The sequence below is a fragment of the Amborella trichopoda genome, chromosome 8, assembly GCF_054954075.1.
Source record: "Amborella trichopoda isolate Santa Cruz 75 chromosome 8, AtrichopodaSantaCruz75HAP2 v2.0, whole genome shotgun sequence".
Lineage (NCBI taxonomy): Eukaryota > Viridiplantae > Streptophyta > Magnoliopsida > Amborellales > Amborellaceae > Amborella > Amborella trichopoda.
The window spans coordinates 16,810,333-16,834,169 of NC_142343.1; the positions used below are offsets into that span (position 1 = coordinate 16,810,333).

A 23,837-nucleotide genomic window follows, 5' to 3' on the forward strand; every position below is an offset into this window, starting at 1 on the left:
GGGCTACGGAGCTTTCGATGCCATTTTTTTCGGAATGGGGTGCCAGTTGCGATTTCGGCATTGGGAGCGAAAAGTTATGCCCGCACGAAGTCATGGGGCCTTCTTGCGAACGATGGGACCCGCGCGTGCCGTCACCGTCGGTAGGGGCCACATGCGCCCCCACGGACCACGCGTCGTTCGACGGCCCCGACGCCGCTCCCCATACATCCGTGAGCCCTCGGGCCGTGGGGTCCTCGCCTCCGAGCCAATGCCGGGAGGCCATCAATGTCGCGATATTATGTCATTTCTTGCCAGCCCTCTCCACGAGGGGTGCGGTCATACCAGCACTAATGCACCGGATCCCATCAGAACTCCGAAGTTAAGCGTGCTTGGGCAAGAGTAGTACTAGGATGGGTGACCTCTTGGGAAGTCTTTGTGTCGCACCGCTTTTTGTTGCGGCCGCCAATTCTCTTTCCTCGGGCCGTGGGGTCCTCGCCTCCGAGCCAATGCCGGGAGGTCATCAATGTTGCGATAGTATGTCATTTCTTACCAGCCCCCTCCATGTCGGGTGCGGTCATACCAGCACTAATGCACCGGATCCCATCAGAACTCCGAAGTTAAGCGTGCTTGGGCAAGAGTAGTACTAGGATGGGTGACCTCCTGGGAAGTCCTTGTGTCGCACCCCTTTTTGTTGCGGCCGCCAATTCTCTTTCTGCTCCAAATGCGGGCTACGGAGCTTTCGATGCCATTTTTTTCGGAATGGGGTGCCAGTTGCGATTTCGGCATTGGGAGCGAAAAGTTATGCCCGCACGAAGTCATGGGGCCTTCTTGCGAACGATGGGACCCGCGCGTGCCGTCACCGTCGGTAGGGGCCACATGCGCCCCCACGGACCACGCGTCGTTCGACGGCCCCGACGCCGCTCCCCATACATCCGTGAGCCCTCGGGCCGTGGGGTCCTCGCCTCCGAGCCAATGCCGGGAGGCCATCAATGTCGCGATATTATGTCATTTCTTGCCAGCCCACTCCACGAGGGGTGCGGTCATACCAGCACTAATGCACCGGATCCCATCAGAACTCCGAAGTTAAGCGTGCTTGGGCAAGAGTAGTACTAGGATGGGTGACCTCTTGGGAAGTCTTTGTGTCGCACCGCTTTTTGTTGCGGCCGCCAATTCTCTTTCCTCGGGCCGTGGGGTCCTCGCCTCCGAGCCAATGCCGGGAGGTCATCAATGTTGCGATAGTATGTCATTTCTTACCAGCCCCCTCCATGTCGGGTGCGGTCATACCAGCACTAATGCACCGGATCCCATCAGAACTCCGAAGTTAAGCGTGCTTGGGCAGGAGTAGTACTAGGATGGGTGACCTCCTCGGAAGTCCTTGTGTCGCACCCCTTTTTGTTGCGGCCGCCAATTCTCTTTCTGCTCCAAATGCGGGCTACGGAGCTTTCGATGCCATTTTTTTCGGAATGGGGTGCCAGTTGCGATTTCGGCATTGGGAGCGAAAAGTTATGCCCGCACGAAGTCATGGGGCCTTCTTGCGAACGATGGGGCCCGCGCGTGCCGTCACCGTCGGTAGGGGCCACATGCGCCCCCACGGACCACGCGTCGTTCGACGGCCCCGACGCCGCTCCCCATACATCCGTGAGCCCTCGGGCCGTGGGGTCCTCGCCTCCGAGCCAATGCCGGGAGGCCATCAATGTCGCGATATTATGTCATTTCTTGCCAGCCCACTCCACGAGGGGTGCGGTCATACCAGCACTAATGCACCGGATCCCATCAGAACTCCGAAGTTAAGCGTGCTTGGGCAAGAGTAGTACTAGGATGGGTGACCTCTTGGGAAGTCTTTGTGTCGCACCGCTTTTTGTTGCGGCCGCCAATTCTCTTTCCTCGGGCCGTGGGGTCCTCGCCTCCGAGCCAATGCCGGGAGGTCATCAATGTTGCGATAGTATGTCATTTCTTACCAGCCCCCTCCATGTCGGGTGCGGTCATACCAGCACTAATGCACCGGATCCCATCAGAACTCCGAAGTTAAGCGTGCTTGGGCAAGAGTAGTACTAGGATGGGTGACCTCCTGGGAAGTCCTTGTGTCGCACCCCTTTTTGTTGCGGCCGCCAATTCTCTTTCTGCTCCAAATGCGGGCTACGGAGCTTTCGATGCCATTTTTTTCGGAATGGGGTGCCAGTTGCGATTTCGGCATTGGGAGCGAAAAGTTATGCCCGCACGAAGTCATGGGGCCTTCTTGCGAACGATGGGGCCCGCGCGTGCCGTCACCGTCGGTAGGGGCCACATGCGCCCCCACGGACCACGCGTCGTTCGACGGCCCCGACGCCGCTCCCCATACATCCGTGAGCCCTCGGGCCGTGGGGTCCTCGCCTCCGAGCCAATGCCGGGAGGCCATCAATGTCGCGATATTATGTCATTTCTTGCCAGCCCTCTCCACGAGGGGTGCGGTCATACCAGCACTAATGCACCGGATCCCATCAGAACTCCGAAGTTAAGCGTGCTTGGGCAAGAGTAGTACTAGGATGGGTGACCTCTTGGGAAGTCTTTGTGTCGCACCGCTTTTTGTTGCGGCCGCCAATTCTCTTTCCTCGGGCCGTGGGGTCCTCGCCTCCGAGCCAATGCCGGGAGGTCATCAATGTTGCGATAGTATGTCATTTCTTACCAGCCCCCTCCATGTCGGGTGCGGTCATACCAGCACTAATGCACCGGATCCCATCAGAACTCCGAAGTTAAGCGTGCTTGGGCAGGAGTAGTACTAGGATGGGTGACCTCCTGGGAAGTCCTTGTGTCGCACCCCTTTTTGTTGCGGCCGCCAATTCTCTTTCTGCTCCAAATGCGGGCTACGGAGCTTTCGATGCCATTTTTTTCGGAATGGGGTGCCAGTTGCGATTTCGGCATTGGGAGCGAAAAGTTATGCCCGCACGAAGTCATGGGGCCTTCTTGCGAACGATGGGGCCCGCGCGTGCCGTCACCGTCGGTAGGGGCCACATGCGCCCCCACGGACCACGCGTCGTTCGACGGCCCCGACGCCGCTCCCCATACATCCGTGAGCCCTCGGGCCGTGGGGTCCTCGCCTCCGAGCCAATGCCGGGAGGCCATCAATGTCGCGATATTATGTCATTTCTTGCCAGCCCTCTCCACGAGGGGTGCGGTCATACCAGCACTAATGCACCGGATCCCATCAGAACTCCGAAGTTAAGCGTGCTTGGGCAAGAGTAGTACTAGGATGGGTGACCTCTTGGGAAGTCTTTGTGTCGCACCGCTTTTTGTTGCGGCCGCCAATTCTCTTTCCTCGGGCCGTGGGGTCCTCGCCTCCGAGCCAATGCCGGGAGGTCATCAATGTTGCGATAGTATGTCATTTCTTACCAGCCCCCTCCATGTCGGGTGCGGTCATACCAGCACTAATGCACCGGATCCCATCAGAACTCCGAAGTTAAGCGTGCTTGGGCAGGAGTAGTACTAGGATGGGTGACCTCCTGGGAAGTCCTTGTGTCGCACCCCTTTTTGTTGCGGCCGCCAATTCTCTTTCTGCTCCAAATGCGGGCTACGGAGCTTTCGATGCCATTTTTTTCGGAATGGGGTGCCAGTTGCGATTTCGGCATTGGGAGCGAAAAGTTATGCCCGCACGAAGTCATGGGGCCTTCTTGCGAACGATGGGGCCCGCGCGTGCCGTCACCGTCGGTAGGGGCCACATGCGCCCCCACGGACCACGCGTCGTTCGACGGCCCCGACGCCGCTCCCCATACATCCGTGAGCCCTCGGGCCGTGGGGTCCTCGCCTCCGAGCCAATGCCGGGAGGCCATCAATGTCGCGATATTATGTCATTTCTTGCCAGCCCTCTCCACGAGGGGTGCGGTCATACCAGCACTAATGCACCGGATCCCATCAGAACTCCGAAGTTAAGCGTGCTTGGGCAAGAGTAGTACTAGGATGGGTGACCTCTTGGGAAGTCTTTGTGTCGCACCGCTTTTTGTTGCGGCCGCCAATTCTCTTTCCTCGGGCCGTGGGGTCCTCGCCTCCGAGCCAATGCCGGGAGGTCATCAATGTTGCGATAGTATGTCATTTCTTACCAGCCCCCTCCATGTCGGGTGCGGTCATACCAGCACTAATGCACCGGATCCCATCAGAACTCCGAAGTTAAGCGTGCTTGGGCAGGAGTAGTACTAGGATGGGTGACCTCCTGGGAAGTCCTTGTGTCGCACCCCTTTTTGTTGCGGCCGCCAATTCTCTTTCTGCTCCAAATGCGGGCTACGGAGCTTTCGATGCCATTTTTTTCGGAATGGGGTGCCAGTTGCGATTTCGGCATTGGGAGCGAAAAGTTATGCCCGCACGAAGTCATGGGGCCTTCTTGCGAACGATGGGGCCCGCGCGTGCCGTCACCGTCGGTAGGGGCCACATGCGCCCCCACGGACCACGCGTCGTTCGACGGCCCCGACGCCGCTCCCCATACATCCGTGAGCCCTCGGGCCGTGGGGTCCTCGCCTCCGAGCCAATGCCGGGAGGCCATCAATGTCGCGATATTATGTCATTTCTTGCCAGCCCTCTCCACGAGGGGTGCGGTCATACCAGCACTAATGCACCGGATCCCATCAGAACTCCGAAGTTAAGCGTGCTTGGGCAAGAGTAGTACTAGGATGGGTGACCTCTTGGGAAGTCTTTGTGTCGCACCGCTTTTTGTTGCGGCCGCCAATTCTCTTTCCTCGGGCCGTGGGGTCCTCGCCTCCGAGCCAATGCCGGGAGGTCATCAATGTTGCGATAGTATGTCATTTCTTACCAGCCCCCTCCATGTCGGGTGCGGTCATACCAGCACTAATGCACCGGATCCCATCAGAACTCCGAAGTTAAGCGTGCTTGGGCAGGAGTAGTACTAGGATGGGTGACCTCCTGGGAAGTCCTTGTGTCGCACCCCTTTTTGTTGCGGCCGCCAATTCTCTTTCTGCTCCAAATGCGGGCTACGGAGCTTTCGATGCCATTTTTTTCGGAATGGGGTGCCAGTTGCGATTTCGGCATTGGGAGCGAAAAGTTATGCCCGCACGAAGTCATGGGGCCTTCTTGCGAACGATGGGGCCCGCGCGTGCCGTCACCGTCGGTAGGGGCCACATGCGCCCCCACGGACCACGCGTCGTTCGACGGCCCCGACGCCGCTCCCCATACATCCGTGAGCCCTCGGGCCGTGGGGTCCTCGCCTCCGAGCCAATGCCGGGAGGCCATCAATGTCGCGATATTATGTCATTTCTTGCCAGCCCTCTCCACGAGGGGTGCGGTCATACCAGCACTAATGCACCGGATCCCATCAGAACTCCGAAGTTAAGCGTGCTTGGGCAAGAGTAGTACTAGGATGGGTGACCTCTTGGGAAGTCTTTGTGTCGCACCGCTTTTTGTTGCGGCCGCCAATTCTCTTTCCTCGGGCCGTGGGGTCCTCGCCTCCGAGCCAATGCCGGGAGGTCATCAATGTTGCGATAGTATGTCATTTCTTACCAGCCCCCTCCATGTCGGGTGCGGTCATACCAGCACTAATGCACCGGATCCCATCAGAACTCCGAAGTTAAGCGTGCTTGGGCAGGAGTAGTACTAGGATGGGTGACCTCCTGGGAAGTCCTTGTGTCGCACCCCTTTTTGTTGCGGCCGCCAATTCTCTTTCTGCTCCAAATGCGGGCTACGGAGCTTTCGATGCCATTTTTTTCGGAATGGGGTGCCAGTTGCGATTTCGGCATTGGGAGCGAAAAGTTATGCCCGCACGAAGTCATGGGGCCTTCTTGCGAACGATGGGGCCCGCGCGTGCCGTCACCGTCGGTAGGGGCCACATGCGCCCCCACGGACCACGCGTCGTTCGACGGCCCCGACGCCGCTCCCCATACATCCGTGAGCCCTCGGGCCGTGGGGTCCTCGCCTCCGAGCCAATGCCGGGAGGCCATCAATGTCGCGATATTATGTCATTTCTTGCCAGCCCTCTCCACGAGGGGTGCGGTCATACCAGCACTAATGCACCGGATCCCATCAGAACTCCGAAGTTAAGCGTGCTTGGGCAAGAGTAGTACTAGGATGGGTGACCTCTTGGGAAGTCTTTGTGTCGCACCGCTTTTTGTTGCGGCCGCCAATTCTCTTTCCTCGGGCCGTGGGGTCCTCGCCTCCGAGCCAATGCCGGGAGGTCATCAATGTTGCGATAGTATGTCATTTCTTACCAGCCCCCTCCATGTCGGGTGCGGTCATACCAGCACTAATGCACCGGATCCCATCAGAACTCCGAAGTTAAGCGTGCTTGGGCAGGAGTAGTACTAGGATGGGTGACCTCCTGGGAAGTCCTTGTGTCGCACCCCTTTTTGTTGCGGCCGCCAATTCTCTTTCTGCTCCAAATGCGGGCTACGGAGCTTTCGATGCCATTTTTTTCGGAATGGGGTGCCAGTTGCGATTTCGGCATTGGGAGCGAAAAGTTATGCCCGCACGAAGTCATGGGGCCTTCTTGCGAACGATGGGGCCCGCGCGTGCCGTCACCGTCGGTAGGGGCCACATGCGCCCCCACGGACCACGCGTCGTTCGACGGCCCCGACGCCGCTCCCCATACATCCGTGAGCCCTCGGGCCGTGGGGTCCTCGCCTCCGAGCCAATGCCGGGAGGCCATCAATGTCGCGATATTATGTCATTTCTTGCCAGCCCTCTCCACGAGGGGTGCGGTCATACCAGCACTAATGCACCGGATCCCATCAGAACTCCGAAGTTAAGCGTGCTTGGGCAAGAGTAGTACTAGGATGGGTGACCTCTTGGGAAGTCTTTGTGTCGCACCGCTTTTTGTTGCGGCCGCCAATTCTCTTTCCTCGGGCCGTGGGGTCCTCGCCTCCGAGCCAATGCCGGGAGGTCATCAATGTTGCGATAGTATGTCATTTCTTACCAGCCCCCTCCATGTCGGGTGCGGTCATACCAGCACTAATGCACCGGATCCCATCAGAACTCCGAAGTTAAGCGTGCTTGGGCAGGAGTAGTACTAGGATGGGTGACCTCCTGGGAAGTCCTTGTGTCGCACCCCTTTTTGTTGCGGCCGCCAATTCTCTTTCTGCTCCAAATGCGGGCTACGGAGCTTTCGATGCCATTTTTTTCGGAATGGGGTGCCAGTTGCGATTTCGGCATTGGGAGCGAAAAGTTATGCCCGCACGAAGTCATGGGGCCTTCTTGCGAACGATGGGGCCCGCGCGTGCCGTCACCGTCGGTAGGGGCCACATGCGCCCCCACGGACCACGCGTCGTTCGACGGCCCCGACGCCGCTCCCCATACATCCGTGAGCCCTCGGGCCGTGGGGTCCTCGCCTCCGAGCCAATGCCGGGAGGCCATCAATGTCGCGATATTATGTCATTTCTTGCCAGCCCTCTCCATGAGGGGTGCGGTCATACCAGCACTAATGCACCGGATCCCATCAGAACTCCGAAGTTAAGCGTGCTTGGGCAAGAGTAGTACTAGGATGGGTGACCTCTTGGGAAGTCTTTGTGTCGCACCGCTTTTTGTTGCGGCCGCCAATTCTCTTTCCTCGGGCCGTGGGGTCCTCGCCTCCGAGCCAATGCCGGGAGGTCATCAATGTTGCGATAGTATGTCATTTCTTACCAGCCCCCTCCATGTCGGGTGCGGTCATACCAGCACTAATGCACCGGATCCCATCAGAACTCCGAAGTTAGCCCCCTCCATGTCGGGTGCGGTCATACCAGCACTAATGCACCGGATCCCATCAGAACTCCGAAGTTAAGCGTGCTTGGGCAGGAGTAGTACTAGGATGGGTGACCTCCTGGGAAGTCCTTGTGTCGCACCCCTTTTTGTTGCGGCCGCCAATTCTCTTTCTGCTCCAAATGCGGGCTACAGAGCTTTCGATGCCATTTTTTTCGGAATGGGGTGCCAGTTGCGATTTCGGCATTGGGAGCGAAAAGTTATGCCCGCACGAAGTCATGGGGCCTTCTTGCGAACGATGGGGCCCGCGCGTGCCGTCACCGTCGGTAGGGGCCACATGCGCCCCCACGGACCACGCGTCGTTCGACGGCCCCGACGCCGCTCCCCATACATCCGTGAGCCCTCGGGCCGTGGGGTCCTCGCCTCCGAGCCAATGCCGGGAGGCCATCAATGTCGCGATATTATGTCATTTCTTGCCAGCCCACTCCACGAGGGGTGCGGTCATACCAGCACTAATGCACCGGATCCCATCAGAACTCCGAAGTTAAGCGTGCTTGGGCAAGAGTAGTACTAGGATGGGTGACCTCTTGGGAAGTCTTTGTGTCGCACCGCTTTTTGTTGCGGCCGCCAATTCTCTTTCCTCGGGCCGTGGGGTCCTCGCCTCCGAGCCAATGCCGGGAGGTCATCAATGTTGCGATAGTATGTCATTTCTTACCAGCCCCCTCCATGTCGGGTGCGGTCATACCAGCACTAATGCACCGGATCCCATCAGAACTCCGAAGTTAAGCGTGCTTGGGCAGGAGTAGTACTAGGATGGGTGACCTCCTCGGAAGTCCTTGTGTCGCACCCCTTTTTGTTGCGGCCGCCAATTCTCTTTCTGCTCCAAATGCGGGCTACGGAGCTTTCGATGCCATTTTTTTCGGAATGGGGTGCCAGTTGCGATTTCGGCATTGGGAGCGAAAAGTTATGCCCGCACGAAGTCATGGGGCCTTCTTGCGAACGATGGGGCCCGCGCGTGCCGTCACCGTCGGTAGGGGCCACATGCGCCCCCACGGACCACGCGTCGTTCGACGGCCCCGACGCCGCTCCCCATACATCCGTGAGCCCTCGGGCCGTGGGGTCCTCGCCTCCGAGCCAATGCCGGGAGGCCATCAATGTCGCGATATTATGTCATTTCTTGCCAGCCCTCTCCACGAGGGGTGCGGTCATACCAGCACTAATGCACCGGATCCCATCAGAACTCCGAAGTTAAGCGTGCTTGGGCAAGAGTAGTACTAGGATGGGTGACCTCTTGGGAAGTCTTTGTGTCGCACCGCTTTTTGTTGCGGCCGCCAATTCTCTTTCCTCGGGCCGTGGGGTCCTCGCCTCCGAGCCAATGCCGGGAGGTCATCAATGTTGCGATAGTATGTCATTTCTTACCAGCCCCCTCCATGTCGGGTGCGGTCATACCAGCACTAATGCACCGGATCCCATCAGAACTCCGAAGTTAAGCGTGCTTGGGCAAGAGTAGTACTAGGATGGGTGACCTCCTGGGAAGTCCTTGTGTCGCACCCCTTTTTGTTGCGGCCGCCAATTCTCTTTCTGCTCCAAATGCGGGCTACAGAGCTTTCGATGCCATTTTTTTCGGAATGGGGTGCCAGTTGCGATTTCGGCATTGGGAGCGAAAAGTTATGCCCGCACGAAGTCATGGGGCCTTCTTGCGAACGATGGGGCCCGCGCGTGCCGTCACCGTCGGTAGGGGCCACATGCGCCCCCACGGACCACGCGTCGTTCGACGGCCCCGACGCCGCTCCCCATACATCCGTGAGCCCTCGGGCCGTGGGGTCCTCGCCTCCGAGCCAATGCCGGGAGGCCATCAATGTCGCGATATTATGTCATTTCTTGCCAGCCCTCTCCACGAGGGGTGCGGTCATACCAGCACTAATGCACCGGATCCCATCAGAACTTCGAAGTTAAGCGTGCTTGGGCAAGAGTAGTACTAGGATGGGTGACCTCTTGGGAAGTCTTTGTGTCGCACCGCTTTTTGTTGCGGCCGCCAATTCTCTTTCCTCGGGCCGTGGGGTCCTCGCCTCCGAGCCAATGCCGGGAGGTCATCAATGTTGCGATAGTATGTCATTTCTTACCAGCCCCCTCCATGTCGGGTGCGGTCATACCAGCACTAATGCACCGGATCCCATCAGAACTCCGAAGTTAAGCGTGCTTGGGCAAGAGTAGTACTAGGATGGGTGACCTCCTGGGAAGTCCTTGTGTCGCACCCCTTTTTGTTGCGGCCGCCAATTCTCTTTCTGCTCCAAATGCGGGCTACAGAGCTTTCGATGCCATTTTTTTCGGAATGGGGTGCCAGTTGCGATTTCGGCATTGGGAGCGAAAAGTTATGCCCGCACGAAGTCATGGGGCCTTCTTGCGAACGATGGGGCCCGCGCGTGCCGTCACCGTCGGTAGGGGCCACATGCGCCCCCACGGCCACGCGTCGTTCGACGGCCCCGACGCCGCTCCCCATACATCCGTGAGCCCTCGGGCCGTGGGGTCCTCGCCTCCGAGCCAATGCCGGGAGGCCATCAATGTCGCGATATTATGTCATTTCTTGCCAGCCCTCTCCATGAGGGGTGCGGTCATACCAGCACTAATGCACCGGATCCCATCAGAACTCCGAAGTTAAGCGTGCTTGGGCAAGAGTAGTACTAGGATGGGTGACCTCTTGGGAAGTCTTTGTGTCGCACCGCTTTTTGTTGCGGCCGCCAATTCTCTTTCCTCGGGCCGTGGGGTCCTCGCCTCCGAGCCAATGCCGGGAGGTCATCAATGTTGCGATAGTATGTCATTTCTTACCAGCCCCCTCCATGTCGGGTGCGGTCATACCAGCACTAATGCCCCGGATCCCATCAGAACTCCGAAGTTAAGCGTGCTTGGGCAAGAGTAGTACTAGGATGGGTGACCTCCTGGGAAGTCCTTGTGTCGCACCCCTTTTTGTTGCGGCCGCCAATTCTCTTTCTGCTCCAAATGCGGGCTACAGAGCTTTCGATGCCATTTCTTTTGGAATGGGGTGCCAGTTGCGATTTCGGCATTGGGAGCGAAAAGTTATGCCCGCACGAAGTCATGGGGCCTTCTTGCGAACGATGGGGCCCGCGCGTGCCGTCACCGTCGGTAGGGGCCACATGCGCCCCCACGGACCACGCGTCGTTCGACGGCCCCGACGCCGCTCCCCATACATCCGTGAGCCCTCGGGCCGTGGGGTCCTCGCCTCCGAGCCAATGCCGGGAGGCCATCAATGTCGCGATATTATGTCATTTCTTGCCAGCCCTCTCCACGAGGGGTGCGGTCATACCAGCACTAATGCACCGGATCCCATCAGAACTCCGAAGTTAAGCGTGCTTGGGCAAGAGTAGTACTAGGATGGGTGACCTCTTGGGAAGTCTTTGTGTCGCACCGCTTTTTGTTGCGGCCGCCAATTCTCTTTCCTCGGGCCGTGGGGTCCTCGCCTCCGAGCCAATGCCGGGAGGTCATCAATGTTGCGATAGTATGTCATTTCTTACCAGCCCCCTCCATGTCGGGTGCGGTCATACCAGCACTAATGCACCGGATCCCATCAGAACTCTGAAGTTAAGCGTGCTTGGGCAAGAGTAGTACTAGGATGGGTGACCTCCTGGGAAGTCCTTGTGTCGCACCCCTTTTTGTTGCGGCCGCCAATTCTCTTTCTGCTCCACATGGCGCATGTGGCCCCTATCGACTGTGACGGCACGCGCGGGCCCCATTGTTCGCAAGAAAGCCCCATGACTTCGTGCGGGCATAACTTTTCGCTCCCAATGTCGAAATCGCAATTGGCACCCCATTCCGAAAAAAATGGCATCGAAAGCTCTGTAGCCCGCATTTGGAGCAGAAAGAGAATTGGCGGCCGCAACAAAAAAGGGTGCGACACAAGGACTTCCCAGGAGGTCACCCATCTTAGTACTACTCTTGCCCAAGCACGCTTAACTTCGGAGTTCTGATGGGATCCGGTGCATTAATGCTGGTATGAGCGCACCCGACATGGAGGGGGCTGGTAAGAAATGACATACTATCGCAACATTGATGACCTCCCGGCATTGGCTCGGAGGCGAGGACCCCACGGCCCGAGGAAAGAGAATTGGCGGCCGCAACAAAAAGCGGTGCGACACAAAGACTTCCCAGGAAGTCACCCATCCTAGTACTACTCTTGCCCAAGCACGCTTAACTTCGGAGTTCTGATGGGATCCGGTGCATTAGTGCTGGTATGACCGCACCCCTCATGGAGAGGGCTGGCAAGAAATGACATAATATCGCGACATTGATGGCCTCCCGGCATTGGCTCGGAGGCGAGGACCCCACGGCCCGAGGGCTCACGGATGTATGGGGAGCGGCGTCGGGGCCGTCGAACGACGCGTGGTCCGTGGGGGCGCATGTGGCCCCTACCGACGGTGACGGCAAGCGCGGGCCCCATCGTTCGCAAGAAGGCCCCATGACTTCGTGCGGGCATAACTTTTCGCTCCCAATGCCGAAATCGCAACTGGCACCCCATTCCGAAAAAAATGGCATCGAAAGCTCTGTAGCCCGCATTTGGAGCAGAAAGAGAATTGGCGGCCGCAACAAAAAAGGGTGCGACACAAGGACTTCCCAGGAGGTCACCCATCCTAGTACTATTCTTGCCCAAGCACGCTTAACTACGGAGTCCAAATGCGGGCTACAGAGCTTTCGATGCCATTTTTTTCGGAATGGGGTGCCAATTGCGATTTCGACATTGGGAGCGAAAAGTTATGCCCGCACGAAGTCATGGGGCCTTCTTGCGAACGATGGGCCCCGCGCGTGCCGTCACCGTCGGTAGGGGTCACATGCGCCCCCACGGACCACGCGTCGTTTGACAGCCCCGACGCCGCTCCCCATACATCCGTGAGCCCTCGGGCCGTGGGGTCCTCGCCTCCGAGCCAATGCCGGGAGGCCATCAATGTTGCGATATTATGTCATTTCTTGCCAGCCCTCTCCATGAGGGGTGCGGTCATACCAGCACTAATGCACCGAATCCCATCAGAACTCCGAAGTTAAGCGTGCTTGGGCAAGAGTAGTACTAGGATGGGTGACCTCTTGGGAAGTCTTTGTGTCGCACCGCTTTTTGTTGCGGCCGCCAATTCTCTTTCCTCGGGCCGTGGGGTCCTCGCCTCCGAGCTAATGCCGGGAGGTCATCAATGTTGCGATAGTATGTCATTTCTTACCAGCCCCCTCCATGTCGGGTGCGGTCATACCAGCACTAATGCACCGGATTCCATCAGAACTCCGAAGTTAAGCGTGCTTGGGCAAGAGTAGTACTAGGATGGGTGACCTCTTGGGAAGTCCTTGTGTCGCACCCCTTTTTATTGCGACTGCCAATTCTCTTTGTGCTCGGTAAACCGATTTTGATAGGGACCTCCAAATTCAGGTTATAGAGCTTTCGATGAAATTTTGAAATGGGGTGTCAATTGCGATTTCGACATGGGAGTGAAAAGTTATGCCCGCACGAGTCATGGGGCCTTCTTGCACGGGTCTCGAACCATGGGGCTCACACGTGACCTCACCGTCTATAGGGGCCGCATGCGTCCCCATTGCCTATGCATCATTCGACCGCCCCAACGCTGCTCCCCATATCTCCGTGAGCCCTCGGGCTGCTGGGCCAATGCCTCCGACCCCATGCTGGGATTCCATCAATGTTGAGATGTTATGTTAATCATGGCAGCCCTCTCCATGTCCGGTGCTGTCATAACAACACTAATGCACCGGATCCCATCAGAACTCCGATGTTAAGCTTGCTTTTGCAAGAGTAATACTATGATGGGTGAGCTTCTGGGAATTCCTTGTGCCACACTGCTTTTTGTTGCGACCTCCATTTCTCTTTCTTCTCGGGCAACCGATTTTGACTGGGAGCTCCAAATGCGGGTTATAGAGCATTCGATGGCATTTTCGAAATGGGGTGCCAATTGCGATTTCGACGTTGGAGCAAAAAGCTATTCCCACACAAATTCATGGGGGCCTTCTTGCATGGGTCTCGAACTGTGGGGCCCGTGCGTACCCTCACCATCGGTCGGGGTCGCATGCGTCCCCACTGACTATGAGTCGTTCGACGACCACCACTCCGCTCGCCATATCTCCGTCACCACTCGCGCCACGGGGCCTGCACCTTCGAGCCCATACCAGGAGGTCATCAATGTTGCAATAATATTTCATTCTTGGCAGCCCTCTCCATGTCTGGCGTTGTCATACTAGCATTAATGCATTGGATCCCATCAAAACTCCGAAGTTAAACGTGCTTGGGTAAGAGTAGTATTATGATGGGTGATCTCCTGAGAAGTCCTTGTGTTGCTCCCCTTTTTGTTGCGACCGGAAATTCTCTTTCTGCTCCGGCAATCGATTTTGACTGGGACCTCAAAATGCGGCTTATAGAGCTTTCAATGCCATTTTCCAAAATGTGGTGCCAATAGCAATTTTGACATGGGAGCGAATAGTTTTGCCCGCACGAAGTCATGGTGCCTTCTTGCAAGGGTCTCGAACCATGGGGCCAGTGCTTCTCCTCACCGTCGGTAGGGGTTACATGCGCACCCACGGATTACGTGTCGCTCGACGGCCCTAACACCGCTCCCCATATCTTCGTTAGCCCTCGGGCCGCGGATCCTATGCCTCCGACCCCATGCCGGGAGGCTACCACTGTTGCGACACTATGTCATTCCTGGCAGCCCTCTCCATGTTGGGTGCGGTCATACTTGCTCTAGTGCACCGGATCCTATATGAACTCCGAAGTTAAGCGTGCTTGAGTAAAAGTAGTACTCCAAAGTTAAGCGTGCTTGGGCAAGAGTAGTATTAGGATGGGTGACGTACTGGGAAGTCCTTGTGTCACACCCCTTTTTGTTGCAGTTGTCCCTTCTGTTTTTCCTCGGGCAACCCATGTTGACTAGGATCTCCCAATGAGAGTTATAGAGCTTTCGATGCCATTTCCGAAATGGGATGCCAATAGCGATTTTGATATCAGAGCGAAAAGTTATGCCTGCACGAAGTCTTGGGCCCTTCTTGCAATGGTTTCGAACCATGGGGCCCGCGCATACCCACCCCATGGGTAGGGGTCGCATGCTCCCACACTGACCACGCGTAGTTTGACAGCCATGATGTCGCTCCCCATATCTGTGAGCCCAAGAGCCGCGGGGTCCACGCCTCCGACCCCATTTTGGGAAGCCACCACTGTTGCGATACTATATCATTCCTGGCAGCCCTCTCCCTATCGGTGCTCATACAAGCACTATTGCATCAGATCCCATCAGAACTTCGAAGTTAAGCGTGTTTGTGCAAGAGTAGTACTAGAATGGGTGACCTCATGGGAAGTCCTTGTGTCATAACCCTATTTGTTGCGGCCGCCACTTCTCGTTTTGCTCGAGCTACCCATTTTGACTCAGAGCTCCAAATGCGGGTCATAAAGCTTTCAATGCCATTTTTCGAAATGGGTTTCCAGTAGTGATTTCGACATCAGAGCAAAAAGTAATGCCCGCACGAAGTCTTGGGGCCTTCTTGTAAGGGTCATGAACCCTGGGGCCCGCGGGTGCCCTAACGGTCGGTAGGGGTCGCATGTGCCCCCATGGACTAGACATCACTCGACGGCCCTGACTCCGCTCCCCATATCTCTATGAGCCCTTGGGGTGCGGGACTTGTGCCTCGAACCCCATGCCGGGAGGCCACCACCGTTGCGGTTCTATGTCAATCGTGGCAGCCCTCTCCATGTCTGGTGTGATCATACCAACAGTAATGCAGTAGATTCCATTAGAACTTCGAAGTTAAGCATGCTTGGGCAAGAGTAGTACTAGGATGAGTGTCCTGCTTGGAAGTTTTTGTCTCCACACCCCTTTTTGTTGCGGCCGCCAGTTCTCGTTTTGCTCGGGTAACCCATTTTGACTGGGAGCTCTAAATGCGGGTTATAGAGCTTTTGATGCCATATTTGAAATGGGGTGCCAATAGCAATTTCAACTTCGGTGCACCATTTTAACTGGGCGCTCCTCATATGGGTTATAGAGCTTTTGATGTAATTTTTGAAATGGTGTGCCAACAACGATTTTGACATTGGAGCGAAAAGTTATGCTCGCACATTGTCATGGGGCCTTCTTACAAGGTTATTGAACCGTGGGGCCTACGTGTGCCCTCATTGTCGGTAGGGGCCGCATTCACCCCCATTGACTACGCATTGCTCGACGGCCTTGACGTCGCTCCCCATAGTTCTGTGTGCCCTCGGGCTGCGGGGCCCATGCCTCCGACCTAAACAGCAGAGCACTAAATATATCATCACAATTTACATGCCATCAGAATGTCTTATAGTTTAATTAATCATTGAGGACTACATTTCTTGAACCAATATTTACCTTTTTCATATTGAATACACATTCACTCTCTCTCTCTCATTGTCTAAGATTTTGGGTTATTATGAATTGAAGACAATATTGCAAGAACCAATATTTTATTTTCCATTTTCAACGCTCACTCACTCTCTAATTGTTTAAGATTTTGGGTTGTTATAAATAAATCTGGGTCTAAGTAATATGACTATTTATGGAACATCTATACATCTAATTTTGAAAGGCATGACATTTGAATTTATACATACTAATTGTAGCTTATTTCTTTGTACCAATATCTTGGTATCTTATTTTTGGGAAACATAATTTTGATTTCTTACATGTTTTAAATTTTTTTTTTTTTAACTTTTTATATGCCTCATACTTTTACAAAACACGGGTGCCGAGTGTGCATTTCACTAGTAAAAGCATTCCGACCAATGAAACAATATAATCTTTTGGGATAGTATATAATAAGACAATTTAACTTTTGCAAAAAGTGGTCCCAATTAATCTTTGACCATTGGATGTGAAATTGGGTAGCTGTCAGGCTCTAAGTTCAATTTTTTTTCTGGAACTTTAAGAAACACCTCGGCTATCAGGTGTTACATTGATAAATAATTATGACCTCCCATTAAAAAAAAATAAATAAAAATAAAATATGGGTCTCATTATATACAATCCCCAATCCTACTAACTTCATTAAAGAGGAATCCATTAAATTCCACATACAGGGAGAAGAACCGGAAGTAGCCCCGAAAATCAAGACATCCCAATGGGCCACCGCTGACCCAGGATTTCACGCTTTCGCGTTTAACCTGCCACATAGTCGCCTCCTCCCTCTCTCTCTCTCTCTCTCTCTAACATCTCTCCTCTCTATCCCTTCACCTGAAAGTCTCGCTCTGCTTCTCTCTCTACAATTCTATATACTCTCCACGCTTACATACAAAACCGACGTACTGGTTTGTAGATTAACAATTTCTCTCTCATCTTTTGAGGAGCAAAAAGAAAGCCCAAAGAATGTCGTGGCTGAGATCTGCAGTGAGCAAGGCGGTGGAGGTTGGCGGGAAGAACAACTTGACACGCACCGTCCGCAATTACGCGGACACTGTTGTCCAGCATGCCGGTCAAGCTGTTGCAGAGGGTGCCAAAATCTTCCAAGATCGCATGGTCACTTATTGTCCCTCTTCCGTTTCTTTTTTTCTTTTCTTCGTATCTAATTTATGCTTTTTCTCTTTTTTTTCATGGAGAATTTGTACTTGTGTTTATATAATTTGGGTTTTTATGGTGGCAAATGGGTGGTGTGTAATTAGTAGATTGATCTCATTGAATTGGGATTCCCTTCTATGCTCTCGGCTGTGGAATATTTGGGTCCATTTGGGTTGGCATTTAGGTTTTCTGTTTTCAATCATGGTTCCAGAACGCCTAGCATTGTTTATTATGTGTGGATGCATTGTTGGTTTGCAAGATGTCTTAGTTTTTCAACTGGAGGAGGCTGCATTTGAGTTTGTGAATATTAGATGCAGAAAGAGGATTTCATTGTGGTAGGAAGGATTCATAGCACCATATAAACCTCTGGTTAATTTTGGGATTTTGAATATGAGTTGAGAAATACAATACAGGATTATTGTGTGGGGAATCTGATGTCATAGGAGACAAGGTGGCAAACAACATAAAATATGAATAAAAATCAATTCCTAAAATCAATTCTAGTAATGTCTAAGAAAGTGCAATCCTTTTGGTGATGGACTCTCATTTTCAAACATCTCAGTTTTTGAAATCGTCCCAGTGCATGTGAGATGTTTGACCTCTCTGCTTTAGTGTTAACTCCCATGGAGATGGCTAGTTGGAGAGGCAGAATGAGAGGCAGAATGCTTACTACTGTGTCTAGTATTGGGAATTGAAATCATGATTTCAATGTTATGCATTCTTAATCTGCATTTAATGCATTAGAACCCCTATGAGAAGCGTGTTCTCTATCATACTTGGGGATGTACTTGGTGTTTTAGGGACTATTTTATCTGCTTCAGCAGATTGAATGTTCCATTAGGACAGGTATGGGATACATTTTAACCTTCAAATTATGGATGTACTCATGCATATTGATGTTGTATTTCCACTCTTGAAGAAGATATGTAAGAGTCCTTGAAGTAGCGTAGAGGCTCTAACAAGGTAAGTTCCAAGACAAATAGACTGCTTTTTTATCAACTTTAGAATTATGCAGTGGGTCCCTTCTTATAGCCTTCAAAGTGTGGATCTACATACGTATAATGATGTTGTACTTTCACTCTCGAATAAATATCTAAGAGTCTTCAAAGCTAGTGTAGAGGCTCTAACAAGTTCATTTCCAAGCAAAATAGATTGCTCTCGATAACCTTTGGAATTCAGTTCTAGATCCTCCTTTTTTCTTTTCTTCCATGTATATGTCAGGGAGGGTGTTGCATATATTATGCTCCTCATGTGGAGGTCATGCATTTGATAATGAATGTAATAAGTTAAAGGTCCTAGGTTCTTTCAACTAGGAGTGATGTGAGATTAATTTTTAAATAGGGATCACAATATCATGGGAGTTGTGTATTTTATTGCCAATCTTATTTGCAGTGACATGTTGCCCAATCGGTCCATTTTCTTAAAACTCTTGAGCTTTAACCTTTATGCTTACCAATGCTGGAAAAAGTTGTGCGTGGAATACATGCTCTTACCAATTAGATCCAACCTTCTTGAAACTTACATATTTGAGCATGTGCTCTAGAAATTTGCAGTCAATACGACCATAGGCCTTCTCAAGGTGTACTATACAACTCCAAGATACACGACATTGCATATGGACTAAATGAGTTCATGAGCTACTTGATGGATTATAAGAGCTAGGAGACTAAAAAATTTAATTTAAATTTAGCTTTTAATTAAATAGATATGAGTGTACATTTTATTTTTTATTAGGCTTAATTTTTTAGGGATTGTAACATGAGGTTAATCTCCAAGGCTTAATTTCTATTTTTTTTCTTTTTGTACTATTCGTAGGTTACTATTTATGAGTACTGTTCACAGATGGTATTTATGGGTATTGTTCACAGGTTATTAAGGGATTTTAGTATTAATTAGGGGTATTTTAGAGACTTTAAATTGTGTACTTGGATTTCAAGTTAATTTTAGGGTTTCATAGACTTATAAAAGGTGTGACATTATATTATGGGATGCTTATGTTATTGGAATGAATTTTATTTTATGAAAAAATAAAGTTCTTCTCTTGGCTTGATTTACAGCCATGCTTTTTCTCCATTATTGCTGATTTTTACTTGTTTAAAGTTCGGAAAAAAGGTGGATTTAATTTCTACCTTGCCTTCCTGCATCAAGTGGTATTAGAGCTCGGTTCAAAGACGGTTAGAGATTTCTATGGCTGGTTGCGCAAGCGAGATTAACAACAATGTGCCCTAAATGAAAAGGAATCTACATGGATAGATCTAAATCGTGAATGTTTTTATAAAGATCGACGCAAGGCAGAGTCCGAGTTTGAGTGGGATTAAATTGATGATGTGTCAAGTTTATGAAGATGGGTATGATGCACAATTTCATCGAGGGGAGCATAAGTTTGAAGGAGAACAACAAGGATCCAATTTTCAATTGGATTCAATATTCTTTGAATCAGTAGATGGTCCTATCTTTGATAATGCTCTTATCTTTGATAGTAATCTTAGTTTGGATAAAGAACTAGGTGATCCTATCTTTGATGGTGATTCTATTTTTGATGGACCATTGGATGAAATCGAATAACGTGGATTTCCCATCTTGTCACAGGCGATGGTGATGGTCGCTGCAATGATGGTAATGATTGTGATAGTGGTGGTGATGAAGAGTTAAAAGAGGAGATAATTGGAGGCAGCGACTGAAAAGAGCTCTTTTCTCTCACCAATAGTGGGGTTGACCTTTCCTATTTCCAATTGTAGGATTTCAAACCACAAGGGCAGGGACTACTATTGTTGGGTGCACCAAAATGATCAACTTGTTGGAGAATATTTTCGAGGATATTTTGATCAGGCCCATAACCCATAGGTCCCAGGATCAAGCCCCAATGTCAATGCGTAATATTTGGGTTGAGAGAGGCCTTGTATTTAGAGGATTCATATTTACCCATTTCAAAACTCGAGTGTGAGTTTTCTCCAACTAGGGGAGAATGGTGGAGATCAAGAGCTGGGTGATTCAAAACTTTAATTTAATTTAATTTTTTAACTTCATAGATGTGGTTGTACATTTTTTTATTAGGGTTATTCTTTAGGGATTATAACGTGGCGTTAATTTCCAACACTTAATTTTTATTTTTTATTTTCCTTTTTTACTGTTCTCTGGTTACTATTCATGGGCACTGTTTACAAATACTATTGATGGGTACTATTCAAAGGGGTATTTCTATTGTTTAGGGATACTGTAGAGCCTTAAATTGTTTACTTGGATCTCAAGTTAATTTTAGGTTTCATCGGCTTAAAACAGGTGGAACGTCACATTTTGGGATGCTTATGTTATTGGAATGAATTTTATTTTATGAAAGAAGAAAGTTCTTCTCTTGACTTGATATACAATCATGCTTTTTCTCTATTATTGCTGATTTTTATTTGTTTGAGGTAAAGGGAAAAGGTCGATGTAATTTTCTACCTTGCCTTCCCTACATCACTACTTGAACCCCCTCATGGATTTGCCAGTCCCTTGCTCAAACCCCTTCATTGGGGTATGTGGCAGTACCCCTTCAGCCTCCTTGATGATACCTTCATTTGGATCTTAATCACCAAGATTTGGTTACTCTAAAGTGTTTTTGACAAAAGTTGGCTAAGACTAGGGTAAGACTTAAAAAGGCTGGGATATGACTTGATGAATTAGAACTTGAATCATTAACTCAGTGAATCTTTATGAGACTTGCTGATGTTTTACTCCATATGAGTTCGCTTGTTACGCACAAGAGACCCATCCTAGCTGACTTGGGGAAGTCCCAACTCCTACACCTGAGTTTTTGAACACTTCATAGGGCATGTCAAATTGCCAACACCGTATTTCTATGTATTCGCCTTGGTGAAACAATTTTATGGGATACACAACATGAACATAACCATTATCAAGCTACTTACCGCATTATGGGAGTGTCTTTTATGACCTTAACCTTGAGTCATCAGCTATGCAATATTATATCAAACTCGGTTCTACCAAAATATCCTCTTAGTATGCTTATTCTCTGTTATTGAGACTGATATTTAAATGTCTCATGTGATATTGTGGTGTTGGTGGTTTTCCACATGATCGTTCAAGATCACTTCCCTTTTTTCTGACCAATCTTATTGTCAACTTTTTTTTTGATATGTCAATGGTGGGAATGGAGGCTGGGACATTATGTTGAGGCATCTGGCCCCCCCACCCACCCCCGAACCACCGATTCCCCAATCCATTCCCCACTATCAATTTAATTACTTCATATTAGACTTCTGGGATTGGTGTTATATGGATGGCCACATGCCCAATCTTCCAATATTCGTGTTGCATATTTGTATGCATTTCTACTCATTTGTTTGCTAACTGTGTGCACTTATGCTAGGAGATGTTCTTGCCCTATAGATTTGCAGAATGCCCAGCACCATGAGGAAGGTTCTTTGGCTGTTTAGATAGCAGTTGACATCCTATATCAGATAGAGAAATTATTTCCCTACTCCCCTCGTTTTTAATTGTGGGCTACTGTAATCTACTATTTATGAAAAATCTAAAACTTTTTACTGGAATATAATTGATGCTCGTTTTCTTTTAAAGAATGTACTCAAGCCTTTATGGATATTCCTCTTCGTCTTGTCTTTGGAACTTTTACCATCTAGGTTTGTTGTGAAGTTATTTGTTTGGGACTGTGCTTCACCTATTCAGAAGTTTTGAGTTTGTCACCTTGGCCAGAACAATCTGTGTTTTGCAGTTAGAATGAAGTTTGAAAGGAATTAGGAAATGTACAATGTATAAATACCTTAACAGATGGTTTGAAATGGAATTGATCTGCAAGATGAAGCAAGGGTTGTCAGCAGCATGAGTCACTAGCCTGAGCAAACAAGTGGACCCAAATATCAGCGGTAATACTCACATGTGTTTGATTAAAACTTATGATTATATGGAAAGAACGTGTATGAGTATGCATATAGTCATCTGCGGTCATGGGTAAATTTGCCCTGTGCTGGTTTGGGCCAGAGATGGAAAATGCATGCCCTCTGAGGATCATGAAAATTACTGATGATCAGACATCGTAGCTCTTGTGGACATAGAATGTACCTTAGACTCCCTCTGTTGTGATGTCTTGCTACTTTGTAATGATTTAGGCCCTTCAGTTGTTCCTCGTATTCCTCTCAATGATGATCTGGTAAAATTTGATAATAAAATTTCATATCAACAAGCTTTGGTCTTGTCTGCCATTTGAATTTTTCATCACCTAGTGGCATTGATCCTCATTTTGTCGCAGTAAATGATTAAACCACTAGTAACGTCTTTACATTTTATTTTGTTTGGAATTAATTCAGTTATATGTTTTACTTTTTCCAGGGTGCTCGCAATTTCAAAAGCTTTAAGCATACTGTCAAAAGATTGGAAGAAGTTGCGGTGTCCTGCAGAGGGATGGAAAGGATACAGCTACTAAGAAGATGGTTGCTTGCACTCAAAGAAATTGAAATGGCATCTGAAGTTTCTGGTGATAACAAAGAAAAAAATCAGGAGTCACCTCACGTTCTTGATGACACCAACTTATCACCAAGAAAGGCCCTGTTGGTAAGTTGTAACTTTCAATCTGAAGATTCTATGTTATGTTTCCAATATTCATTTTGCACATACAAATTTGTATGGTTGTTCTTGACTTTATGGTGGTGCTTTCTTTGTATGAAGCCCAAACCTGCTTTTATAGTCCATATGTGTGATATTGATAATAAATCTCGTGAGAAACTGTAAAGAGCAAAATATTGTGTCATCGAATAACATTGTACATTATTCTATGTCATGTTCAGTCACCAACAATTGCATTATTCTTATCACTCTTTTAGAGGTGTCATTTGGCTACATTACTACATATTGTTAACCCAGCCAAAATGCCCATGACACTCTCACTCTCTTTTTTTCCCTGTGACAACAACCCCTCCCCCGCCCCCCCCCCCCCCCCCCCCCCCCCTTAAAAAAAAAACAAAAAAAAACCTTCTTTTCCCTGTTTGATTCTTCAAATTTAGTTTTGTTTTTAGCTGCGGAACGTTAAGATGGCATAGAGGGATTTCCTTCTTTCAGCAGAGTTCATTATATAGGGATTTCTTTCTTCAGAAGAGTTCATTATATTTGTCAATTGAAACAAAAATATGAAGAATTTGTTGTAACTGCTTAATGTAAAATTCTTCTTTTGTTCAGCATAAACTTAAGTCAGACAGATAAATAAATCCTGAATGAGACTGGAGCATTTGTGAGGTATGATATGCCTACTCTTTTTAGAAATTTTCAGGTTTTAATATGACAAGTGGGAGGGGTGGGGTGAGTGTCCTGGTTCGGCTGCCTACTTCTTAGATTTGGAGTTAAGTGTAGGAAGTAATCCATCAATGAATCCATTGGCAGCATGCTTCCACTTCCTGAAATTTGCTAGATTATATATTGGAGTACTCCCTTGAGTGGATTTTGAATCAGAATATTGTGCTGTATTGCTTGTCAGTATTTTCAGTCAAATGCAAAGTGCCTCTCCTACTTATTGGCTGAGAAAGTGTTTGGTTCTTGTGAGAGTCAGGATATTCTATGCCATGTTTTGGCAATTTTTGTTACGTGTAGCTTGTTTTTCTTTCCTGATTGATCTTGATACTGGCCATTTTGGCTTGTTCGTTCAAG

The 23,837-nt window shown here is 50.3% G+C and overlaps 1 protein-coding gene and 36 non-coding genes across 45 annotated transcripts in view; 35 read left to right on the forward strand and 2 right to left on the reverse strand.

The window, feature by feature from the left end:
• Positions 1-307: 307 nt before the first annotated feature.
• Positions 308-426, forward strand: LOC148780893 (5S ribosomal RNA). Its single transcript, XR_016039831.1, has one exon. It is a non-coding gene; the product is annotated as a 5S ribosomal RNA (ribosomal RNA).
• Positions 427-545: 119 nt separating this feature from the next.
• Positions 546-664, forward strand: LOC148780894 (5S ribosomal RNA). Its single transcript, XR_016039785.1, has one exon. It is a non-coding gene; the product is annotated as a 5S ribosomal RNA (ribosomal RNA).
• Positions 665-1,011: 347 nt separating this feature from the next.
• LOC148780895 (5S ribosomal RNA) lies at positions 1,012-1,130 on the forward strand. The gene has a single exon (XR_016039832.1). It is a non-coding gene; the product is annotated as a 5S ribosomal RNA (ribosomal RNA).
• Positions 1,131-1,249: 119 nt separating this feature from the next.
• On the forward strand, positions 1,250-1,368 carry LOC148780896 (5S ribosomal RNA). Its single transcript, XR_016039792.1, has one exon. It is a non-coding gene; the product is annotated as a 5S ribosomal RNA (ribosomal RNA).
• A 347-nt stretch (positions 1,369-1,715) lies between these two features.
• On the forward strand, positions 1,716-1,834 carry LOC148780897 (5S ribosomal RNA). The gene has a single exon (XR_016039833.1). It is a non-coding gene; the product is annotated as a 5S ribosomal RNA (ribosomal RNA).
• A 119-nt stretch (positions 1,835-1,953) lies between these two features.
• LOC148780898 (5S ribosomal RNA) lies at positions 1,954-2,072 on the forward strand. Its single transcript, XR_016039786.1, has one exon. It is a non-coding gene; the product is annotated as a 5S ribosomal RNA (ribosomal RNA).
• A 347-nt stretch (positions 2,073-2,419) lies between these two features.
• On the forward strand, positions 2,420-2,538 carry LOC148780899 (5S ribosomal RNA). Its single transcript, XR_016039834.1, has one exon. It is a non-coding gene; the product is annotated as a 5S ribosomal RNA (ribosomal RNA).
• Positions 2,539-2,657: 119 nt separating this feature from the next.
• LOC148780900 (5S ribosomal RNA) lies at positions 2,658-2,776 on the forward strand. Its single transcript, XR_016039892.1, has one exon. It is a non-coding gene; the product is annotated as a 5S ribosomal RNA (ribosomal RNA).
• Positions 2,777-3,123: 347 nt separating this feature from the next.
• LOC148780901 (5S ribosomal RNA) lies at positions 3,124-3,242 on the forward strand. Its single transcript, XR_016039835.1, has one exon. It is a non-coding gene; the product is annotated as a 5S ribosomal RNA (ribosomal RNA).
• A 119-nt stretch (positions 3,243-3,361) lies between these two features.
• LOC148780902 (5S ribosomal RNA) lies at positions 3,362-3,480 on the forward strand. Its single transcript, XR_016039893.1, has one exon. It is a non-coding gene; the product is annotated as a 5S ribosomal RNA (ribosomal RNA).
• A 347-nt stretch (positions 3,481-3,827) lies between these two features.
• On the forward strand, positions 3,828-3,946 carry LOC148780903 (5S ribosomal RNA). Its single transcript, XR_016039836.1, has one exon. It is a non-coding gene; the product is annotated as a 5S ribosomal RNA (ribosomal RNA).
• Positions 3,947-4,065: 119 nt separating this feature from the next.
• Positions 4,066-4,184, forward strand: LOC148780904 (5S ribosomal RNA). Its single transcript, XR_016039894.1, has one exon. It is a non-coding gene; the product is annotated as a 5S ribosomal RNA (ribosomal RNA).
• A 347-nt stretch (positions 4,185-4,531) lies between these two features.
• On the forward strand, positions 4,532-4,650 carry LOC148780905 (5S ribosomal RNA). Its single transcript, XR_016039837.1, has one exon. It is a non-coding gene; the product is annotated as a 5S ribosomal RNA (ribosomal RNA).
• A 119-nt stretch (positions 4,651-4,769) lies between these two features.
• Positions 4,770-4,888, forward strand: LOC148780906 (5S ribosomal RNA). Its single transcript, XR_016039895.1, has one exon. It is a non-coding gene; the product is annotated as a 5S ribosomal RNA (ribosomal RNA).
• A 347-nt stretch (positions 4,889-5,235) lies between these two features.
• LOC148780907 (5S ribosomal RNA) lies at positions 5,236-5,354 on the forward strand. The gene has a single exon (XR_016039838.1). It is a non-coding gene; the product is annotated as a 5S ribosomal RNA (ribosomal RNA).
• A 119-nt stretch (positions 5,355-5,473) lies between these two features.
• Positions 5,474-5,592, forward strand: LOC148780908 (5S ribosomal RNA). The gene has a single exon (XR_016039896.1). It is a non-coding gene; the product is annotated as a 5S ribosomal RNA (ribosomal RNA).
• Positions 5,593-5,939: 347 nt separating this feature from the next.
• Positions 5,940-6,058, forward strand: LOC148780909 (5S ribosomal RNA). The gene has a single exon (XR_016039840.1). It is a non-coding gene; the product is annotated as a 5S ribosomal RNA (ribosomal RNA).
• Positions 6,059-6,177: 119 nt separating this feature from the next.
• LOC148780910 (5S ribosomal RNA) lies at positions 6,178-6,296 on the forward strand. The gene has a single exon (XR_016039897.1). It is a non-coding gene; the product is annotated as a 5S ribosomal RNA (ribosomal RNA).
• Positions 6,297-6,643: 347 nt separating this feature from the next.
• Positions 6,644-6,762, forward strand: LOC148780911 (5S ribosomal RNA). Its single transcript, XR_016039841.1, has one exon. It is a non-coding gene; the product is annotated as a 5S ribosomal RNA (ribosomal RNA).
• Positions 6,763-6,881: 119 nt separating this feature from the next.
• LOC148780912 (5S ribosomal RNA) lies at positions 6,882-7,000 on the forward strand. Its single transcript, XR_016039898.1, has one exon. It is a non-coding gene; the product is annotated as a 5S ribosomal RNA (ribosomal RNA).
• A 347-nt stretch (positions 7,001-7,347) lies between these two features.
• Positions 7,348-7,466, forward strand: LOC148780913 (5S ribosomal RNA). The gene has a single exon (XR_016039842.1). It is a non-coding gene; the product is annotated as a 5S ribosomal RNA (ribosomal RNA).
• Positions 7,467-7,653: 187 nt separating this feature from the next.
• On the forward strand, positions 7,654-7,772 carry LOC148780914 (5S ribosomal RNA). Its single transcript, XR_016039899.1, has one exon. It is a non-coding gene; the product is annotated as a 5S ribosomal RNA (ribosomal RNA).
• A 347-nt stretch (positions 7,773-8,119) lies between these two features.
• LOC148780915 (5S ribosomal RNA) lies at positions 8,120-8,238 on the forward strand. The gene has a single exon (XR_016039843.1). It is a non-coding gene; the product is annotated as a 5S ribosomal RNA (ribosomal RNA).
• A 119-nt stretch (positions 8,239-8,357) lies between these two features.
• On the forward strand, positions 8,358-8,476 carry LOC148780916 (5S ribosomal RNA). The gene has a single exon (XR_016039793.1). It is a non-coding gene; the product is annotated as a 5S ribosomal RNA (ribosomal RNA).
• Positions 8,477-8,823: 347 nt separating this feature from the next.
• On the forward strand, positions 8,824-8,942 carry LOC148780917 (5S ribosomal RNA). Its single transcript, XR_016039844.1, has one exon. It is a non-coding gene; the product is annotated as a 5S ribosomal RNA (ribosomal RNA).
• A 119-nt stretch (positions 8,943-9,061) lies between these two features.
• LOC148780918 (5S ribosomal RNA) lies at positions 9,062-9,180 on the forward strand. The gene has a single exon (XR_016039787.1). It is a non-coding gene; the product is annotated as a 5S ribosomal RNA (ribosomal RNA).
• Positions 9,181-9,527: 347 nt separating this feature from the next.
• LOC148780919 (5S ribosomal RNA) lies at positions 9,528-9,646 on the forward strand. Its single transcript, XR_016039848.1, has one exon. It is a non-coding gene; the product is annotated as a 5S ribosomal RNA (ribosomal RNA).
• A 119-nt stretch (positions 9,647-9,765) lies between these two features.
• On the forward strand, positions 9,766-9,884 carry LOC148780920 (5S ribosomal RNA). The gene has a single exon (XR_016039788.1). It is a non-coding gene; the product is annotated as a 5S ribosomal RNA (ribosomal RNA).
• A 346-nt stretch (positions 9,885-10,230) lies between these two features.
• Positions 10,231-10,349, forward strand: LOC148780921 (5S ribosomal RNA). Its single transcript, XR_016039845.1, has one exon. It is a non-coding gene; the product is annotated as a 5S ribosomal RNA (ribosomal RNA).
• A 119-nt stretch (positions 10,350-10,468) lies between these two features.
• Positions 10,469-10,587, forward strand: LOC148780922 (5S ribosomal RNA). Its single transcript, XR_016039790.1, has one exon. It is a non-coding gene; the product is annotated as a 5S ribosomal RNA (ribosomal RNA).
• Positions 10,588-10,934: 347 nt separating this feature from the next.
• LOC148780923 (5S ribosomal RNA) lies at positions 10,935-11,053 on the forward strand. Its single transcript, XR_016039846.1, has one exon. It is a non-coding gene; the product is annotated as a 5S ribosomal RNA (ribosomal RNA).
• Positions 11,054-11,172: 119 nt separating this feature from the next.
• On the forward strand, positions 11,173-11,291 carry LOC148780924 (5S ribosomal RNA). Its single transcript, XR_016039789.1, has one exon. It is a non-coding gene; the product is annotated as a 5S ribosomal RNA (ribosomal RNA).
• Positions 11,292-11,527: 236 nt separating this feature from the next.
• LOC148780925 (5S ribosomal RNA) lies at positions 11,528-11,646 on the reverse strand. The gene has a single exon (XR_016039794.1). It is a non-coding gene; the product is annotated as a 5S ribosomal RNA (ribosomal RNA).
• A 119-nt stretch (positions 11,647-11,765) lies between these two features.
• On the reverse strand, positions 11,766-11,884 carry LOC148780926 (5S ribosomal RNA). The gene has a single exon (XR_016039847.1). It is a non-coding gene; the product is annotated as a 5S ribosomal RNA (ribosomal RNA).
• A 739-nt stretch (positions 11,885-12,623) lies between these two features.
• LOC148780927 (5S ribosomal RNA) lies at positions 12,624-12,742 on the forward strand. The gene has a single exon (XR_016039849.1). It is a non-coding gene; the product is annotated as a 5S ribosomal RNA (ribosomal RNA).
• A 119-nt stretch (positions 12,743-12,861) lies between these two features.
• Positions 12,862-12,980, forward strand: LOC148780928 (5S ribosomal RNA). The gene has a single exon (XR_016039791.1). It is a non-coding gene; the product is annotated as a 5S ribosomal RNA (ribosomal RNA).
• Positions 12,981-16,927: 3,947 nt separating this feature from the next.
• LOC18440465 (structural maintenance of chromosomes protein) overlaps positions 16,928-23,837 on the forward strand; it is a 78,306-nt gene continuing 71,396 nt past the window's right edge. For all 9 annotated transcript variants that reach the window (XM_088873846.1, XM_088873847.1, XM_088873848.1 and 6 more), the window contains exons 1-2: positions 16,928-17,144; positions 22,530-22,751. Coding sequence is in view for 4 of the 9 variants with exons in the window: in XM_011627348.3 (XP_011625650.1) it covers positions 16,995-17,144; positions 22,530-22,751 (372 nt within the window). In the remaining 5 variants the exon portion in view is untranslated. The remainder of the gene's footprint in view (positions 17,145-22,529; positions 22,752-23,837) is intronic.